The sequence below is a fragment of the Moschus berezovskii genome, chromosome 16 (genome assembly GCF_049115385.1).
Source record: "Moschus berezovskii isolate FMDL1 chromosome 16, NW_MosBer_1.0, whole genome shotgun sequence".
Lineage (NCBI taxonomy): Eukaryota > Metazoa > Chordata > Mammalia > Artiodactyla > Moschidae > Moschus > Moschus berezovskii.
This window is the reverse complement of record NC_142475.1, coordinates 57,982,952-58,004,764: the sequence shown is the minus strand read 5'-3', so window position 1 is coordinate 58,004,764 and position 21,813 is coordinate 57,982,952. Positions and strand designations below refer to the sequence as shown.

At 50.0% G+C, this 21,813-nt stretch overlaps 1 protein-coding gene across 2 annotated transcripts in view; it reads right to left on the bottom strand.

Annotated features, from left to right (window-relative positions):
* ZFAT (zinc finger and AT-hook domain containing) overlaps window positions 1-21,813 on the bottom strand; it is a 145,967-nt gene that overhangs the window by 108,424 nt on the left and 15,730 nt on the right. For both annotated transcript variants that reach the window (XM_055431866.2, XM_055431869.2), the window contains exon 2: window positions 19,171-19,347. In XM_055431866.2, coding sequence (XP_055287841.1) covers window positions 19,171-19,347 — 177 coding nt within the window. The remainder of the gene's footprint in view (window positions 1-19,170; window positions 19,348-21,813) is intronic.

The window sequence follows — 21,813 nt, the reverse complement described above, 5'->3', positions numbered from 1 at the left end:
CCTGCACTAAGAGCCCGCCCACCACCTCAATGGCCCGCCTCCCGCTCTGGTCTCTCGGCCTCCATCCCTTGTCTCACTGCCGCCCCCTTGCGCTAGAACTTTCCATGGTCCTTGAGCAGTTTGCCCCACGACTCTCAGACCTGGCTTTTCAGGCCCCTTAGCACACGGAGAAGGCAATGGCAAGCCACTCCAGTACTCTTGCCTAGAAAATCCCATGGATGGAGGAGCCTGGTAGGCTGCAGTCCGTGGGGTCGCTAAGGGTCGGACACGACTGAGCGACTTCACTTTCACTTTTCACTTTCACACATTGGAGAAGGAAATGGCAGCCCACTCCAGTGTTCTTGCCTGGAGAATCCCAGGGACAGGGGAGCCTGATGGGCTTCTATCTATGGGGTCACACAGAGTCGGACACGACTGAGGTGACTTAGCAGCAGCAGCAGCACATGGTTCAATCCTGTGCATGCACACGAGTGCGCGTGCAGACACACACACACACACACAGCACTGTGCTTGCTCCCTCTCTCCCCCCACCTCCCACCCACTCAGGGCAACGTCTGAGGCCTCCCTAAATATGCGGAGGTGACACCTGTCTCCTTTTTACTTACCTGTACTGCTTCCCCTCTTGCATCCTGATCAGAATCCACTCCTGTTGCAAATCCTAACACTTCAGGCCCCGTTCAAATCCCAGCACATCCTCTGTGAGATGGTTCATCCCCCAGGTGCCGTGTGCGGCACACGCGTGTACAAACTCCCCACACCGTTTCCTGACTGTGCTTCCCGTCCCCCACCATCAATCACACACCCTGAGGTATGAGCTGCCTTTTCATTCTCAAGTCCCACAGGATCTGGGTCAGTGCTGGAGGCACAGTACACACTCCATACAAGAAATACGTATTGTCAAAGCTATGGTTTTTCCAGTAGTCATGTATGGATGTGAGCATTGGACCATAAAGAAGGCTGAGCACTGAAGAATTGACACTTTTGAACTGCGGTATTAGAGAAGACTCTTGAGAGTCCTTTGGACTGCAAGGAGATCCAACCAGTCCATCCTAAAGGAGATCAACCCTGAATATTCACTGGAAGGACTGATGCTGAAGCTGAAGCTCCAATACTTTGCCCACCTGATGTGAAGAACTGACTCACTGGAAAAAACCCTGATGTTGGGAAAGACTGAAGGCAGGAGGAGAAGGGGATGACAGAGGATGAGATGTTTAGGTACCACCATCAACTCAATGGATATGAGTTTGAGCAAACTCCAGGAGATAGTGAATGACAGGGAAGCCTGTTGTGCTGCAGTCCATGGTGTTGAAAAGAGTTGGACACAATTGAGCTACTGAACAATGTCATTTCATAATAAGAAAGGAAGCAGTTCAAAAACAAGTCATTTCCTATGTCCCAAGTTTCTACCAGGAAGGAAGAGGTGAGCCATGGTGCACCTCGACTTCGTCTCAGATCCAGTCTGGGGATAACTTCCTCACGATCAGAAAATTACCCTTGCAGACCCAAGGCGCAAACTAGCAAGGGACAGGAAGAATCAGCTGGCGTTGTTTCAGTTCAGTTCAGTTCAGTCACTCAGTCGTGTCCGACTCTTTGCGACCCCATGAATCACAGCACGCCAGGCCTCCCTGTCCATCACCAAATCCCGGAGTTAACTCAAACTCACGTCCATCGAGGCATTGTTTAAATTTAATCAAAAGACAACGTGAGCATTATGAAAAAAAATCTCGACATTATCAAAAATCTAATAACATAAGCCCTTTATTTGTACATCACTCAAGTCTGTGAGGCACTTTCCCAGCTATTATCTCATTTTATCTTCATAAAAACCTTGAGATAGAAGCAGCAAATATAACTCCTCAGTGGGAGAAGGAATCAAGGACCCAAAGGTTCGAGGGACTTGGCACGTTTTCCAGAACTTGCTGCTGAACTGGGCGAGGCTGGGACCTGGGTTCCTTATTCCCGGCCTGGGTCTCTCTGCTGAGCCACGTGGCCCTTGGGTCTGTTCTGGGCGTGGGAATGAAACCAAGACCCACACTGCCGAGAACAGCGGCCAGGAGTTAAGCCAACCTGGTTCAACTCCACCAGCCTCAGCTTCTTTCTTTTTTTAATAAAGACTGTTTATCTTTTAATATTTGACATTATTTATTTGGCTGTGCCAGGTCTTAGCTGCAGCATGTGGAATCTTTAGTTGCGGCATGCGGGATCTAGTTCCCTGACCAGGGATTGAACCCAAGGCCCCCTGCATTGGGAGTGTGGAGTCTTAGCCACCAGACCACCAGGGAAGAAACTGACCCCCCAGCCTCAGTGCCTAACACAAAAAATAAACACAAAACCGCTATTTTATAAAAAGTCGCTATTAAATAAAAAGCAGCCCATTCAAATGCAGAGCACAGCACTTAAGAAGCGAAGGATAAATGGCAATGGTTCCTTATCCCGGCTCCAGTCATGAATATGCTGACTTGGGCCGTCTCTGAAGACACTATTACCCTCCCAGACTGTCCACTATGTGATCATGCGATTTCTCGACATACACACATTCCTGTTCATTAAGGCACTTTCTCCTCAATTTCTTCATTTTAAAACATCTCACACACCGAAAAGGCCAGTACAGAATTAGGGAGTACAAATTCCACTCTGCCTAAAAACCAGGATAAAGCCAGCCCTCCAGCTCCTGCTCTGCAGATCCGTCTCTAGTCACACCAGTTCAAGAATTTAGGAAAACTGTGGAGCATTAACTCTGCCAGGCCTGACAGTCAGCCTCTCTGACATGTAGTCCCCAGGAGCCCAGGCACCAACAAAGAGACAGTGAACAGTGTCAGCATCCAGGGATTCAGCAGGGGCAGTTACGGCATAGATCAGGAAGGGCGGGGGAGAGGAAAGGGAGAAGACATCCTGTTAAACATCCGAAACGGGGAGTGACAGCAGAACCGGAATCCGGCTCTCAGGAGACCCACGTAAGTTCCTCCTAGGGTAAGCCCAGTGTCCCCACCTCCACCAGGATGAACAAGCGTGCACACACACACTCATCCATCTCACAACACTCCCATTAGGCCTGTACTCACCCATCACACACTCACCCATCACACACACACCCACTACACACACACTCCCTTCTCACACACACACTCATCACACACACTCATCCATCACACACACACACTCCCATCAGACCTGCACCTACCCATCACACACACACTCACCACCACACACACACCACCACACACACACCACCACACACACACCACCACACACACACCACCACACACAAGCACCCATCATACACACTCACCATCACACACACTCACCCATCACACACACTCACCCATCACACACACACTCCCATCAGACCTGCTTCCACCCATCACACACACACTCACCCATCACACACACTCACCCATCACACACACTCACCATCACACACACTCACCATCACACACACTCACCCATCACACACACTCACCATCACACACACACTCCCATCAGACCTGCTTCCACCCATCACACACACACTCACCCATCACACACACACTTCCATCACACACACACTCCCATCACACACACTCACCCATCACACACACACTCACCCATCACACACACTCACCATCACACACACTCACCATCACACACACTCACCATCACACACACTCACCCATCACACACACTCACCATCACACACACTCACCCATCACACACACTCACCATCACACACACTCACCCATCACACACACTCACCATCACACACACACTCCCATCAGACCTGCTTCCACCCATCACACACACACTCACCCATCACACACACACTCCCATCACACACACACTCCCATCACACACACTCACCCATCACACACACACTCACCATCACACACACTCACCATCACACACACTCACCATCACACACACTCACCCATCACACACACTCACCATCACACACACTCACCCATCACACACACTCACCATCACACACACTCACCATCACACACACACTCCCATCACACACACTCACCCATCACACACACTCACCCATCACACACACACTCCCATCAGACCTGCTTCCACCCATCACACACACACTCACCCATCACACACACACTCCCATCAGACCGTCCACCCATCATATACACACTCACCCATCACACACAATCACCATCACACACACTCACCCATCACACACACTCACCACCACACACACTCACCATCACACACACTCACCATCACACACACTCACCCATCACACACACTCACCATCACACACACACTCCCATCAGACCTGCTTCCACCCATCACACACACACTCACCCATCACACACACACTCCCATCACACACACACTCCCATCACACACACTCACCATCACACACACTCACCCATCACACACACACTCCCATCACACACACTCACCCATCACACACACTCACCCATCACACACACACTCCCATCAGACCTGCTTCCACCCATCACACACACACTCACCCATCACACACACACTCCCATCACACACACACTCCCATCACACACACTCACCCATCACACACACACTCACCATCACACACACTCACCATCACACACACTCACCATCACACACACTCACCATCACACACACTCACCCATCACACACACTCACCCATCACACACACTCACCATCACACACACTCACCCATCACACACACTCACCATCACACACACACTCCCATCAGACCTGCTTCCACCCATCACACACACACTCACCCATCACACACACACTCCCATCAGACCGTCCACCCATCATATACACACTCACCCATCACACACAATCACCATCACACACACTCACCCATCACACACACTCACCACCACACACACTCACCATCACACACACTCACCATCACACACACTCACCCATCACACACACTCACCATCACACACACACTCCCATCAGACCTGCTTCCACCCATCACACACACACTCACCCATCACACACACACTCCCATCACACACACACTCCCATCACACACACTCACCATCACACACACTCACCCATCACACACACACTCCCATCACACACACTCACCCATCACACACACTCACCCATCACACACACACTCCCATCAGACCTGCTTCCACCCATCACACACACACTCACCCATCACACACACTCACCCATCACACACACTCACCATCACACACACTCACCCATCACACACACTCACCATCACACACACTCACCATCACACACACACTCCCATCACACACACTCACCCATCACACACACTCACCCATCACACACACACTCCCATCAGACCTGCTTCCACCCATCACACACACACTCACCCATCACACACACACTCCCATCAGACCGTCCACCCATCATATACACACTCACCCATCACACACAATCACCATCACACACACTCACCCATCACACACACTCACCACCACACACACTCACCATCACACACACTCACCATCACACACACTCACCCATCACACACACTCACCATCACACACACACTCCCATCAGACCTGCTTCCACCCATCACACACACACTCACCCATCACACACACACTCCCATCACACACACACTCCCATCACACACACTCACCATCACACACACTCACCCATCACACACACACTCCCATCACACACACTCACCCATCACACACACTCACCCATCACACACACACTCCCATCAGACCTGCTTCCACCCATCACACACACACTCACCCATCACACACACTCACCCATCACACACACTCACCATCACACACACTCACCATCACACACACTCACCATCACACACACTCACCCATCACACACACACTCCCATCACACACACTCACCCATCACACACACTCACCCATCACACACACACTCCCATCAGACCTGCTTCCACCCATCACACACACACTCACCCATCACACACACTCACCCATCACACACACACTCCCATCAGACCTGCTTCCACCCATCACACACACACTCACCATCACACACACTCACCCATCACACACACTCACCATCACACACACTCACCATCACACACACTCACCATCACACACACTCACCCATCACACACACTCACCATCACACACACACTCCCATCAGACCTGCTTCCACCCATCACACACACACTCACCCATCACACACACACTCCCATCACACACACACTCCCATCACACACACTCACCCATCACACACACACTCACCCATCACACACACTCACCATCACACACACTCACCATCACACACACTCACCATCACACACACTCACCATCACACACACTCACCATCACACACACTCACCCATCACACACACTCACCATCACACACACTCACCCATCACACACACTCACCATCACACACACTCACCCATCACACACACTCACCATCACACACACACTCCCATCAGACCTGCTTCCACCCATCACACACACACTCACCCATCACACACACACTCCCATCACACACACACTCCCATCACACACACTCACCCATCACACACACTCACCCATCACACACACACTCACCATCACACACACTCACCATCACACACACTCACCATCACACACACTCACCATCACACACACTCACCCATCACACACACTCACCCATCACACACACTCACCATCACACACACTCACCCATCACACACACTCACCATCACACACACACTCCCATCAGACCTGCTTCCATCCATCACACACACACTCCCATCAGACCGTCCACCCATCATATACACACTCACCCATCACACACAATCACCATCACACACACTCACCCATCACACACACTCACCACCACACACACACTCACCCATCACACACACTCACAACCACACACACTCACCCATCTCATACACACCCATTACACACACACTCCCATCTCACACACACACACACACTCACAGATACAACCACACAGTCACATGCACACATTCTTCTATATACTCATACAAACACAAAGAGGAAGAATAATCTTGGTCCATTAGTGAATTTTTTTCTTGGAGCAGAGCCAGAGATTTGATTAGGAAGAAGGGAGAAAAAAATGAAAAGTTCTTTTGCAGACCACTTCCAACATGAGCAAAAGAGATTAAAAGGCTATAAAATAAACCAGAGGACTTAGGAAGCTTCATGTTATAAAGTGAGGCCAAAATAATAAATCAATTACTACACAGTTAGAGGTTTAATTAAACCGTTTCACGCATCTTTCAACTTAAAATGAATTGTGGAGGTTAAACCTGAATGAAAATCAGTAGAGAGGAAACTGAGATTCTGGAAGTCTCAATTTTATGGACTTGGACAAAGAGGGAAGGACGGACTTGGGGCTCTTAATGAAAGACTTGAAGAAATGTTCTCATGTTAACAGTCTAAGCCTAATTAAAATCTTAAGAAATGCTTTTTTAAATTACACGGGCAACTAACTTTCCAGTATATACTCTCTCTCTCACACACACACACATACACAAACAGAAGATGTATGCAAGAGGAATTTAAGTCAAAAGTAAATTAGTAAGTGAAGGAAAATAACTTCTAAAAGAAGTTCAGTGGTAAGAACCTGATTATGCCCCGAGTGCCACAAGAACACTATGGCGGGCCTCTCAAGACGGCTGTCCTGCTCTCTGTCCATCCCCTGCCCGACCAGGCTGCTGTGTCTACACCCTCCCAACAGAAGTGACCCTCGTTTGTACTGGGCTGGCCAAAAAGTTCATCCTGGTTTTTCCGTAACAGTGAACTTTTGGGCCAGCCAAATACTTGCCCCAGGCCTCAGCTAATGATAGCTCATCCAAAGGGTGGTGGGGGCGCACCCCTCTAACTGGTTTCCCTGGTAACCAATGAGCCCACCTGACACTGATTCCCCTGTAACTGACAACACCCCCTTCCCGGGGAGCAAAGGCCGTCCGGCCCACCGTCCGCTGCACGTGGTGGGTGTCGATGCAGTACTCGGCCTCAGTGTGCATGCCCCCCACCCGTTAAACCACCGATGTCTCTGTTGCTGACACCAGGCTCTTCCTTCGGTCTTGCGCTTGTGCTTGGGTCGAGCAGGTGCAGCTCAACGGTCAGTGCAGCGGCCAGGAGAATGAGGAGACTCCTGTGAGTGCTGAGATGTCAAGATGTCAGGAAATACAGGATGGGAGATGGAGACCCTGGGCACCGGGCGGGTGGAGGGGGACGCACCGAAGTTACAGGGAAACCCCAGGGAGGCCGATCTTGCTGAATGGGGGCTGCCAAGTGCTCTGGAGAACAGGGGCCTCTTCATGGTTCTGCCATTGTATCACAGTGAGCCTTTTGTCATTGGTTAAGCTATCAACGGCATTCTGGGCTTCCTAGGCAGCCCAGTGGTAAAGAATCCACCTGCCAATGCAGGACACATGGCTTTGCTTCCTGATCCCTGGTCACAAAGGGGCTGATGTGACTGAGCACACAGCACCCAAGGCAGCTTTCTAGGAGGAACTGGACTGAGCACACAGCACCCAAGGCAGCTTTCTAGGAGGGACTGGACTGAGCACACAGCACCCAAGGCAGCTTTCTAGGAGGGACTGGTATTGTGCCTTTGAAATGATAATGATCTACCTGGACTCTCTGGAATGTTAGCCTTTTGTGATCTCTAAGAGTAAAGGAGGGAAGAAAAGCTTTTAGATAAACTCTAGAAATAACCACGTCTTGGGAATGATAACTCTTGAGGATTTTGTTCCCCCCTCAACCTGTTCAGAGGAGCCTATGTGGGCAACTGACCAGATTTATTTTGCAAATGGATTGGTTTTAATTGGCTGTGCTTGATGGAGATGAGGATCATTTTAGACAGAACAGTGTTGTATTTCAGTGGATATTAAATTCTAATTTTGTTAGTTGAGGTCTGTATTTATGAAAGTTATTATGTTAGCCGTACTTTTGCCATGATGCTGTTTTGTTTAAGTTGTGTCCAACTCTTTGTGACTGCATGGACTATAGTCCCCAAGGCTCCTCTGTCCACGGGATTCTCCAGGCAGAAGTACTGGAGTGGGCTGCCATTTCCTACTCCAGGGGATCTTCCCGACCCAGGGATCAAAGCCACGTCTCCTGCATTGGCAGGTGGATTCTTTACCGCTGAGCCACCTGGGGATGGAGAGAAAATTATCTAGTCAAATTGTCACAGAGTGTAACTGCTCATGATGTGTAACGCTGCTTCTTCAAGTCTGCTGCTAAAGGCACGTGCACGATGACAGCTGGGTATAAGGGACACAATGTAGAGCCTGTAAAGAAGTGTTTCCCCAGTAACATACCTCTGGGCCTGCTCATAGATCTGGTTAGCTTTTCGCCAGCGTTAATGACCAGGTGAATATAAAGGAGGCCTAGAACTGGAGGACCTGATCTGAACCAGGGGTGGGAGTTAGCACCCCAGCATCACAGGACAAATATTTTTGATCATCAGTGCTTTCTACTGGAAGATTTGCGATCAAGAGGGGAAACAATGGAAAATCTGCATGTACTGAGGCATGAGGAAGTCATTCTGGCTTATCCATGGTTTAACTTCGCCTTCACAGACCAGAGCAGCCTGCTTTGTGGCCTTTCAGACATATACTGCACACTCACTTTGGCCATTGAGGAAGGGAATACATTTGAAAACCAAAATGGTTCAAACATCCAAGGTAAAAATTGGTGGCCATTGTATATGGGGTTTTAGACATGTTCTTATATTACTGCAGAATTTTCTGAACTATACTGCAAACTGCGTGCTAAGTCGCTTCAGTCATATTCAACTCTTTGCAACACTATGGACCATAACCCACCAGGCTCCTCTGTCCATGGGGTTCTCCAGTCAAGAATACTAGAGTTGGTAATCACCTCCCCCTCCAAGGGATCTTCCCAACCCAGGGATCAAACCTGCGTCTCTTAGGCCTCCTGTGTTGGCAGGTGGGTTCAAAAGTTACGGGTGGTATTGTCTCAGTTGGGGTCACTGCTTGTGTTTGCTTAATGGTCATGCTCTCCCCTGTGCTGTACTTGTCGGGTGTCTTACACTTCGTCCCTCGTCTGAGGGAGGAAGTCTTCGAGGACTGAGCAGCAACCCACCCCCCTGTGAAATGAGTCTAACTGCTGGGTCTCCAGTGAGACACAATCATCCGCCTCCTCAGGGCTTCCATGAAAAGTCAACCAGCTACTGTGTCTAGGTGGAGACTAGGACCACGGTGGGGAAAGACCCTCCACCTTCCTGTCCCAAGGGCCAGCACATCAGAAGGACCCCCGTCGGTAAGGGTCACCATATGACTGACCGCCTGTGAGTTCCCTGGGCTGGGCTGTCTGGAGTGGAATGGGATTAACTGTTGTTTGTTTGGAAAGACGTAAGGGTTGCACCTCTGATGGCTCCCAGCACAACACGGGCTGGCAGCCTGCCCTCTGACTGCTGACTCCCGGCAAGGCCACCAGAATGCTTCCATTAAAACTGGGCCTCCCCTCCCAGTGGGGGTGGCTCTGGGTGTGTGAGACAACCAGGGGTGGCCGGATTTTCCTTTAACGGCCAGGGCACGGCAGCCACTGATCTTGTAAGCACCCGGCTCCAGAATCTGCCCACACTGCAGGACTGTCCTTACATACTAGAAGCCTTCCTCTCGACACTCTGGCTGCTGCTGTCTGTACTGTGCTTGTGGCATCTGGATGCAGTGCCTCCAGCACGCCTGACCGGGGAATATCGCAGATGACGGACTGACCAGGACTGTGAGGGGCATTCGGGGTGCGGAGTGGAACAGTGTGTGGCCAGGCCTCTCCAGGTGGCCGCTCCCTTGTTCTCTGTCCATCCCCTGCCCAGCCGGGCGGCTTCATCTACACCCTCCTGACATGAGTGACCCTCATCTATACCCACCCCAGCTAATGAGAGCTTATCAGCAGGGCGGTGAGGGGCATGCCCCTCTACCAGTTTCCCCGGTAACTAATGAGTCCACCAACATCAACTCCCCTGCTACTGGTCATCTCCCTTCCCCTCAGAAGTGAAGACTGCCCCCAAGTCCTGCCCGCTGTCCGCCACACACAGGGACGTGTCACTCCAGGGCCCTGCTTCAGACGCGTAAACCCCCATCCATTAAACCGCCAATGCCTCTGTTGCTGACTCCAGGCTCTTTCTTGGATCTGGAAGCTGGGCGAGTACAGGGCTTGTAGGTCTGTGCAGTGCAGCCCAACAAACATGCAAGCGTGCGTGGCCAAATCTCACTCTCCAACTTACTAGAGCAGCGGTTCCTGACCTTTTTGGCACCAGGGAGAGGTTCCGCGTAAGACCATTTTTCCACGAACCGGAGTCCAGTGGGGAAGCGGGGAATGGTTGGGGGTGACTCATGCTCAGTACATTTATCGTGCACTTTATTTCTACTGCTGTTACATCAGCTTCACCGCAGACCATCAGGCATCAGACCCTGAGGCTGGGGACCTTTGAACTAGATGACCTTGAGTATGCTGTTTTAACTCCCCTACTCTCTGAAACACATGTTTCCCAATTATAAAATCCAGGCACCAGCAAGGAAATAGAAGACATGACAATACTATAAACCAACAAAACCTAACACACACACACACACGACGTGCCTACCCATCAAGAGCAGGATAAAAAGTCTTCTCAAGGGCACAAGGAACATTCTCCAGGTTAGACCACAATGATCGGCCATAAGTCAAGTCTCAATAAGTTTATAAGGACTGACATTAGAAATACAGAGAAGGACTTCCCTGGTGGTCCAGTGGTTGGGAGTCTGCCTACCAGTGCAAGGCACACAGGTTTTGATCCCCGGTCCGGGAAGATTCTACATGTCACAGGGCAACTAAGCCCATGCACCGGAACTACTGAAGGCCGTGCACCCTAGAGCCTGTGCTCTGCAATAAGAGAAGCCACCAGACCGAGAAGCCCGAGTACCGCAGCTAGGGAGCAGCCCCTGCAGGCAGCAATGGAGACCCAGTGCGGCCCTAAATAAATAAACAATTAAAAAAGAAATAAAGAGCAGAACAAAATTTGGGAAGTTCAGAAATAAATGGAAATTAAATGGCACTCCTAAATAAATAATCAGTCAAAATAGAAATCATAAGGGAAATTAGAAAACTCATTGAGACGGAAAAGCCAAAAAACGCAACAGACCAAAACTAATGAGATGCAGCAAAAGCAGTGCTTAGAGGCCAGTTTAAAGCTGTAAATGTTAAATAAAGAAGAAAAGAGATCAGTAGCCTACTCCTCCAACTACAAAACTAGAAAAACTAGCAGCAAACTAGATGCAACGCAAGCAGAGCACAGAAAAAGACGGGAGTGAAACAATGAAACAGAATACAAAAACGGAACACACACCCCAAAGACCTGAGTGCTCACTGTCACTAATTATCAGGGAAATGCAGACCGGAACCACAGTGCGATACTAGCCCAGACCCACAGGACGGCGGGCATCAAACACAGGAAAACTAACGAGTGCTGGGGAAGCCGCAGAGAAATCGAACCCCTCATGTTAACAGGCACGGACATTCACAGGGCTGGGTCCAGTGCTTCATCTGGTTGGAAAACAGTTTTGCAGTCCTCTCCTCGAAGAGTGAAACACAGAATTGTCCTGCGATCCAACCATTCCACTCTGAGGTACAGACTTCATAAAAACCTGTATCTATACAAATGCTTCAAACAAACACTTCTACACAAACGCTCATACAAAGTGTTTACAGAAGCATGATTCATGATAGAAAGAAGAAATAACCCAAGTGTTTGCCAACAAATCAATGGGCGGAAAAAATGTGGCCAATCCATACAGTGAAAGGTTATTCAGCCATTAAAAGAAAAAAAAATGAAGTACCGATACAGACCACAGCCTGGAGACATGCTAACTGAAAGCAGCCAGGCACAAACGACTGCATGTCCTATGATTCCACTCGCACAGAAGTTACAAAAACGGCAAGCCCAAAGAGAAAACAAAGTTCATCAACGGTTGCCAACGTACAGAAGAAAGGAAAACCAAGTGACTTTTTTTTGTAACAGTACCTTTTACTGAGATGTAATTCACCTACCATAAAATTCATCCTTAAATTTAAAAGTGTCCAACCCAGTGAATTTTATACATTTGCAGAGTTGTCCAACTATCACCAGTGTCTGGTTTTAGAATATTTTCATCATCCACCAAAGAAAATCCATATTTACTAATGGTCATTCTCCATTGGTCCCTCCCCCAGCCCCTGGTAGGGCATCCTAAGTGGCTCAGTGGTAGAGAATATACCTGTCAAAGCAGGAGATGTGTGTCTGATCTCTGGGTCAGGAAGATTCCCTGGAGAAGGAAATGGTAAACCATGGAAGTGACTTCTTAATGGGTACAGGGTTCCTTGGGTGGCTGTGATGGTTGCATTACAGTGTAAATATACTAATAACCACTGATTTATATACTTTAAAATGATGGATTTTATGTAAACCTTATCTGTGACCTTGTTTATAATGACACAAAGCTGGGGAGAAGATATATATCATCAGGAAAGAAAAGGTTATGTAAATTAAGAATTACCCATAGAATGAAATACAGACAAAAGAATTTGGAGACATGTTGGTAGTGAAGTGGCAGGCTATTCATATAGTGCTGACAGTTCTGTTGCTAAATAACAAGACAACAGAGAGTTTATATGCTTATATATGCACAGAGAAATATCTAGGAACACACTTAATTTTTAGCAGTGATGCTGAAACTGAGCAGGACCTACGGTGCTTCTGGGCACAAACGTCTTTCTATCTTCCTCTCTTCTTCATTATAGGAAACAGGCTTCGTTCCATGACCTTCCCTGAGTTCCATCAGGCAGGTTCAGACAGCTAGCTGCTAATCAAGGAAGGAAGGAGGTGCGCAGACAAGGGAGGAACAATGAAAAGAAACAACAGTGCAGCCTTCCTGCAGGGTCCTGGTTCCCCTTCAAGGGATACACCGCATCACAACAGTATCTCTGAGCTGTTTTACAGACTAACCTTCCTACCAGGTGAGAGGAGTTAATGGTACGAGCACTGCAGACACCAGGCGGGTTGGAGTCATAAGCCTGATGACGTGGTTGCCACTTACTTCCCCACCAACCAATCAAAAGAACGTCCACGAGCTGCTGATGTCCTTTTTGAATCACTGCTATAGAACTCAATATCCTTTTCAGGTCGAGACACCGAATATTCAGTGCATTAGCCTGCTGTGTCCCCTTTGCCTGGCAATGCAATAAAGCTGTTCTTTCCTACTCTACCCAAAACTCTGTCCCTGAGATTTAGTTCGGTGTTGGGGTTCAGAGGCTGGATTCAGTTTTAGTATTTCTAGGATCTTGGAGGGATGATTAGGGATATGTACCTTCCTCACTGTATATTGTTTTAACATTTTTCCAGCAAAGTGTTGTTACTTTTTTAATTGAAAATAGAAGTATAAAAGCGTGATTGCTTTGATGGCTTTACCCACACGGTGGGTGCAGGGCCCAGGAGAAGCCCCGGGGTGCGCCTGCAGGAGTGCAGGGGAGCTTTACAGGAATGGGTTCCTGTGCAGCTCTAAGGAGAAAGATCTGGGGTCTAGACAATCTGCGCAGCTCTCAGAGGGCCTGAAGTACCAGAGGAGGAGGAACGGGCCCCAACGCGGCCCTCACACCGCCTGCAACACCACAGAGAAGGTAAGGGGGCTCGGGCCAGTCAGAAGGGTTTCCAGGTCTGAGAGGTTTGGATGAAGGCTAGCCACTGGAGCTTCCTGAATGAGGGGTGACAGGTGGGACGGAACACACACTCCGTGAGACAGAGGAGCAGCAAGGCTGGTGGGAGGAAAATAACTGACAACACAGGTGACTATTTCCATCAGCACACAAGGAAGGGGACGTGCCCTGTGTCAGGGCCCGAGCAGGACCCGGGACAGCCCAAGGCCCCTCTCCGGTGCGCGCTGCAAGCACAGGATGGGAAAGACGGACTGAGCGTGGTGGGCGGGGGGCTGCAGGAGCCCTTAGGAGGGCCTCCCGCCCCACCTGGGCCAGGGCACGCGTTCCCAGGAGGAGGGAGGCATTCAGGACGGCTGCCTGGCCCATAGGGACGCCTCTCACAGACATCGGTGAGGAGGGAAGGGGTAGAAGTCAGAACACATGTACCTTCCAACACTGACATGCATATAACCATGTGGATTCTACCTGCTTTCTTATGACTCATTCCTTCATTGTTTAGAAATGAAATGAAAAATTCAAATTACTGTATCTCTTACTCACATTTCATTTCAGGGGGAGGAAAAACCTTTTAATGTGGCTGCACAGCATGTGGGATCTTAGTTCCCCAACCAGAGATTGAACCCGGTCCCCTGTGTTGGGAGCAAGGAATCTTAACCACTGGACAGCCAGGGAAGTCCCCTGGAGGAGAACTCTTAATAAGCAAAGCTGAATAAAAATAGAATGAAGAGCTTTGTTAACAGCCTTTCTGAGTTCTTTGCATGTTAATCTGTATGACAACCATCTGCCACAGGAATTTTACAAAAAGAGATTATGTTTTTCCGAGTTTATAGATGTTGAGGCGGGGGCACACACATTTGAAGTCCTTGACTAAAGCCGTGGTTCCATCTGCCCATGAAGCTACACTCTTTGGGAAGCGGAGGCCCCCTCAGCCGCTCAGCAGGGAGGTGGCCGTGGGGAAGGCAGGGCTCCTGACGGGTCAGGATACAGGAGCCTTGCTCACTCCCAGACCTGGGAGCACAGGACAGGGGGCTGAGCTTTGAGCCCTGAAATCAGGCAGATTCCTTTTTTTTCTTCCCCCAGCTTTATTGAGGCATCACTGACAAACAAAAACTGTATACATTTAGGTTGCACAGTGTGATTTTTTAAGGTGTACAAGATGGTTTAATATATGTATACACTGTGACACTGTGACATGCTTACCACATCAAACTCATGAACACAACTACTACCTTACATAAAACCATTTTGCATGTTCAGGTGAGAACACTTAAGATCTGCTCTCTTAGCAAACTTCAAGTACACAATTCAGTGTTGTCAGCTAGGATCGCTGTGCTGTCTGTCAGATCCTTAGATCTAATAGGAAAATTTGTACACTCTGAGCAGCAGCTCCCTGTTTCCCCCAGCCCCAGGCAACCACTGCTCTACTGCCTGGTTCCATAAATCCGGCTGGTGTCGATTCCATGTATAAGTGAGATCATACAGTATCTGTCTGTGTCTGGCTTATTTCACTTAGTATAATGTCCCCCACTTTCATCCACACAGCAAACAGCAAGGTTTCCTTTTTCATAGCTGAATAATATTCCTGTCTGTGTGTGCATGTATTTGTGCGTATCTTATTTTCTGCATCCAGTGATCTGCTGATGAACACTTAGGCTGTTTTCGTATCTCGCCTGCTATGAACACAGAGGTCCCTCCTTATCCATGGGAGACATTTTCCAAGATCCCCAGCGGATGCCTGAAACCACAAACTGTGGTTTGAACCCTGTAAGCACCCTATAATGTACTGAACCCTGTAAGTACTGTTTCTGCCTATACATACATATCAAAGAAAAAGTTAAAATTTATCAGTGAGAGATTAACAGTAACTAATAAGAAAACGCAATTACAATAATATAATAAATGTAAATGTAGTCTCTATCTCTCTCTCAAAACATCTTACTCTACTGTATTCACCCTTCCTCTTTTTTTCTTTTTGGCTACACTGCATGGCTTGCAGGATAGATGACCTTAGTTCCCCAGCCAGGGATTGAACCTGCACCCCCAACAGTGGAAGCATGGTGTCTTAACCACTGGACTGCCACAGGAGTCCCACTTCACCCTTTTTATGATGATGTGAGATGAGAAATGTCTAAGTGAATGGTATAGGTACTGTGATGGAGTGTGAGGCTGCTATAACCTTCAGACCACATGTCAGAGGGAGGGTCACCGGCTCCGGGTGACCCTGGATGGATGTTAGGATCAGACGATGTCATGTGAGTAGGTGGGGCCTCAGGATGATGCCATGTCAGTGGGTGGGGACCTCAGGATGATGTCATATCAGTGGGTGGGGCCTCAGGATGACATCATGTCAGTGGGTGGGGACCTCAGGATGATGTCATGTCAATGGGTGGGGGCCTCAGGAAGGAATGAGCTCATCACGCTACTCAGAATAGCGTGCAATTTAAAACTGATGTGATTTTTATTTCTGGAATTTTCCCATTTACGATTTCTAGACTACAGTTGACCAAGCATAAGAGAAGGCATGGGAAGTGAAACCACAGGTAAGCAGAGATTTAACACTGCAGTGGGCATGGGATGGGGGTATCTCTTTAAGATCCTGACTTCGTTTCTTTTGAACACAGGCCAGCAGTGGGATCACTGGATCACGTGGTGGTGCTATTTTTAATTGTTTTAAGGAACCACCCTACTGCTTTCCACAACAACTGCGCGTATTCACATTCCCACCAATAGGGCAGGAGAGGGGGTCCCTATTCTCCACACCCTCATCCACACTTGTCACCTCTTTTCATTTTCATGACAGCCATTCTCACAACTGGGAGGTGGGTGGCAGCTCATGCTGGTGTTGATTTGCATTTCCCTGGTGATTAGTGGTGCTGAGCACTGTTTTACATACCTGATGGCCATTTGTATGTCTTCGTTGCAAAAAGGTCTACTCAGGTTGTCTGCCCGGTTTTTAATCAGGTTATGGGGCAGATGCTCAGTGCCTGACACAAACCTTCCCCCACCCCCATACTCTTCCTCCCCAAAGCGGTCATGTGTAACCCACCCCCCTTGCTCCAGCTTCCTCTGGTGGGGAGAGGTCAGACCTGTCTCCCGGGCCAGCCGAGGGGATGAGGAACGCCTCGGACACACCACCCAGATTAGTGACGGCGACGCAGACACTTCCTGCCCCTCATTTGCCGTTACAAGCTTCGGACGCTGGCTTTGCTCAGTTTCTCCTTCTGCCACCAAAAGTAAATAGAACTCCTCCTAACTTCCCGACAACTCAATCCTCTGTCAGGCAAGCTTCTCTGAGCACCCTGGGCATGGCCAGAGGGACTCGTTAACCAAAACATTTTGTGTCTGGAGTCTCTCCTTGTTAACGGTGTCAGACAGATGATCAATAAGCCAGCCCGTTCAGAGATGCCAGCCTGCATATTCCCATGAAAAAGCAGCTGGATTATGACTGCAACTAATGAATCCTGCGACGAGAAGGCTACTGCCACACACTGAGCTTCGGCATAGGGACCGGCCGTCCTCGCTCATCACGGAAAAAGGGCTTTGTGGGGCTTTTTCTGACTCTGACTTGCAGCTGTTCCTCCCAGACTATACATTTTCTTTGTCTGCGGGGACCTAATTACAGCGCATGGACGGTTCTTCCAATCCAGCCACCTGCCGCCTCTGATGCCGTTCAGTGGGAGGTGTCTGGACACTGCAGACCAGTGTATGTCACGTCCGACACGACTGTGAACCTGAAGGATTCTGCAATGGGAATCCTTGCTCCAGGTACACTGGGACATCCACACGTTTCTAAGGTTATCTGTACTTCTTCATTCATGACGTTATGCCATCGTAAAGGCTTCCCTTTTGTTTTCCCTGTGCCAGGCATCATCCTTGGTGCTATCACCCTCTCTCTGACCTCACCCCTTGCAATAGGCTGGTCTGTTTTCATTTTTCAGGAGAGCAGGGTTAGGCGCAGAGAAAACATCATCTGCCTCAGGTGATGCAGGAGCCGGTGCCGGAACCGGGTTAAACCCACACTTCTCTGACAACAAGCTTGAGCTTTCTGCCCTGTTGGGATGGTGTTGACTCCTTTCATTCAATCATTCATCCATCCCTCTATCTGCCCACCAGACACTGGAGAAGCACCTATAGAGACTGAGCACAGGGATTCAGAAACACAGTCCTGTTTGAGCAGATCTACAAATGGAAACTATTGTGGCTTCTGGCTGGAAACTTGGATTCTTCTGAGGCCCTACACCCGCCAGACAGAAACTCAGCATCAAAGCCGTTGTTCTTGTTCTTGTTGTCACTCCAGCGTGCACAAATCTTTTGCTACCCCATGGACTGTAGCCCGCCAGGCTCCTCTGACCATGGCATTGTCCAGGCAAGACTATTGGAGTGGGTTGCCATTTCCTTCTCCAGAGGATCTTCCCGACCCAGGGATCGAACCCTCGTCTCCTGCACTGGCAGGCAGATTCTTTATCACTAGTCCACCAGGAAAGCCCTAGAAGCCAAGTATTTGAAAGCAAATGAGCAAACTACCCGCAGGCACCCTCGCCCAGCACCTCAGCCCCCTTACCATCTCCGGGTTTGCCTGGGTTGGTGGGCTCAGGGGTACTCAGAGGCCTGAGGGGAATGATGATTTCATCCGCATTAACCCCTTCCTCTGCGTGCTTCTCGGAAACGTGGGAGAGGAGTTCCGACTGACTTGGTGAGAAAAGGTTACAACATTTACACATGAAGATGGCTGGGTTTTCTGTAAGGAAAAAGAAACAAAACAAAAGCAAAATATGTTATTTCATCTTCACAAAAAACAGTGATTGCATCCAACTGCCAAAGAAAAAATACTGAAGGCTGCTCGTCTGAGTGATGGCCAGCCTCCCACAGGCTGCGTCTGGCCAAGCAGCTCACTTCTTGCTTTATGTGGCCCCGGCTGCCAGAAAATTCTTTCTTCGGTATTTCATGAGGCTGTGGGTTGACACGGCACTGCCACAGTGAGAGTGGTGCCCAGGAGGCACGCAGGTCCCAGAAACCAAGTCCCTCTCTGCCTTCAAAGAAAGGGTTTCTCCACCAACAAGCAGGCAGGGTAATGACCTACGAGAATTCTTTACCAAATAACACATGAAATGGAAATTTAACAAAGCAGAACATTGCTTCATCAATGAAAGTCTGTCGTGAATACTGCCAATCGATATTTTATTTTTTCCAAGAAATGCTTCGTTCCTAAGGAACCCAAAACGCTTCCAAAACAAGAAAAGATTACAGTGATAGATTTCTTTCTTCATAAGAGGCCATGTCATTTTCAGTGAGTGTCTTGCTGACCCCACGATGACCCCTACGATTTAGGCATACAAGGGGTTGTCACCCCTATGCCACAGCCGAGGACACTGAGGCTGTGAGAAGAAGCAACCTACCCAGGTCAAAGCCTGGACTCTGCTGCCTGCTTCTGACATGAACTCCGTCTGGCTGCAGACCATGAGCTGAGCTGCCTCCAAGTTAAAGCTAAAACGCTTATCCCTCTAGTCAACTGAAATGAAAATCACTCCAGAGAGGAACATAATCCCCAAACCACATACCAAGTGCTTTCTTGGTCATTTCAGCATCTATGGAGCAGCGGCCATGGGGCAGCCCCGATGTTAGGCATCCGGGACTCAGAGATGAACTGGGCATGGGGTCCTCGACAGATGAGCCACCAGCCCACTGGGGAGACAGACCCGCCCAGAACAACTGCATCATAGCGTTTTCACAGCAACTATTACCCTAGTAGACTGGACTTACTCTTGATTCCTGCTATGCTTTCAGGAGAAAAGGGAATTCTGCGACAGGTAGCAGCACAGCACTTCGGGGGACCGCAGGGCTGCTGTGAGGGCCCCTTGGTCCCCAGGCACACCAAGTGCTGTCTGGAGACCACACAGATGAGACTGCTTGTGCGTCTGCACGTGAACATGTGAAGGCACCACCTGTGACTAACCTACTGCCCGGGGACCCCACAGCCAGAAGGCCTGGGCAGCCTGGGACGCCTCCTGGCCGTGGCCATCTGTGTCAGTCGGCACACTTCCCAAATGCCCACCGTGGGTCCAGGGCTGGGTCTGGAGTCCCCGGGGTGCCAGCGGAGACAAGCACACCCGACCCAGGACAACTGTCACAGAGGAGAGGGTGCAGCATGGGCGGGAGACAGAGGACAGAGGCAGGGGACAGAGGCTGGAGACAGAGCTGGAGACAGAGGACAGAGGCAGGGGACAGAGGCGGGAGACAGAGCTGGAGACAGAGGACAGAGGCAGGGGACAGAGGCTGGAGACAGAGGACAGAGGCAGGGGACAGAGGCGGGAGACAGAGCTGGAGACAGAGGACAGAGGCAGGGGACAGAGGCTGGAGACAGAGGACAGAGGCAGGGGACAGAGGCGGGAGACAGAGCTGGAGACAGAGGACAGAGGCAGGGGACAGAGGCTGGAGACAGAGGACAGAGGCAGGGGACAGAGGCGGGAGACAGAGCTGGAGACAGAGGACAGAGGCAGGGGACAGAGGCTGGAGACAGAGGACAGAGGCAGGGGACAGAGGCTGGAGACAGAGGACAGAGGCAGGGGACAGAGGCTGGAGACAGAGGACAGAGGCAGGGGACAGAGGCGGGAGGCAGAGGCTGGAGACAGAGGCGGGAGGCAGAGGACAGAGGCAGGGGACAGAGGCTGGAGACAGAGGACAGAGGCAGGGGACAGAGGCGGGAGACAGGGGACAGAGGCGAGACAGTGGACAGAGGCGGGAGACAGAGGCTGGAGACAGAGGTGGGAGGCAGGGGACAGAGGCTGGAGACAGAGGCGGGAGACAGAGGCTGGAGACAGAGGCAGGAGGCAGCGCACCTGCGCTGAGGCCAGGGAAGCCACGCCCCGGGGAGGCTGGCCTGGCACCCCCCTGCAGGACCTGGGCCCTAGATGCTGATGGGGACACACCTGCCACCAACCAAGGGGCCAAGAGCCCCGAAGATGCTCGCTCGTGACTCCTGAGCAGTGGTTCTACTTCTCGAGATCTCGCTTCATAATCATCCAAAATGCAAACAAGGACTCTGCACAGAGATGCTCAACACGGAGGTCATTCAGGACAAGTTCCAGAAACAACCTTCTTGCTCCATGGTGGGCACGCCAGGACAAATCCCCCAGAGCAGCTCCGCAAGCCTCTGAGAACCAAAGGGGAAGAACCCTGGAAGGCACGGAAAACGCTCAGAATGAAC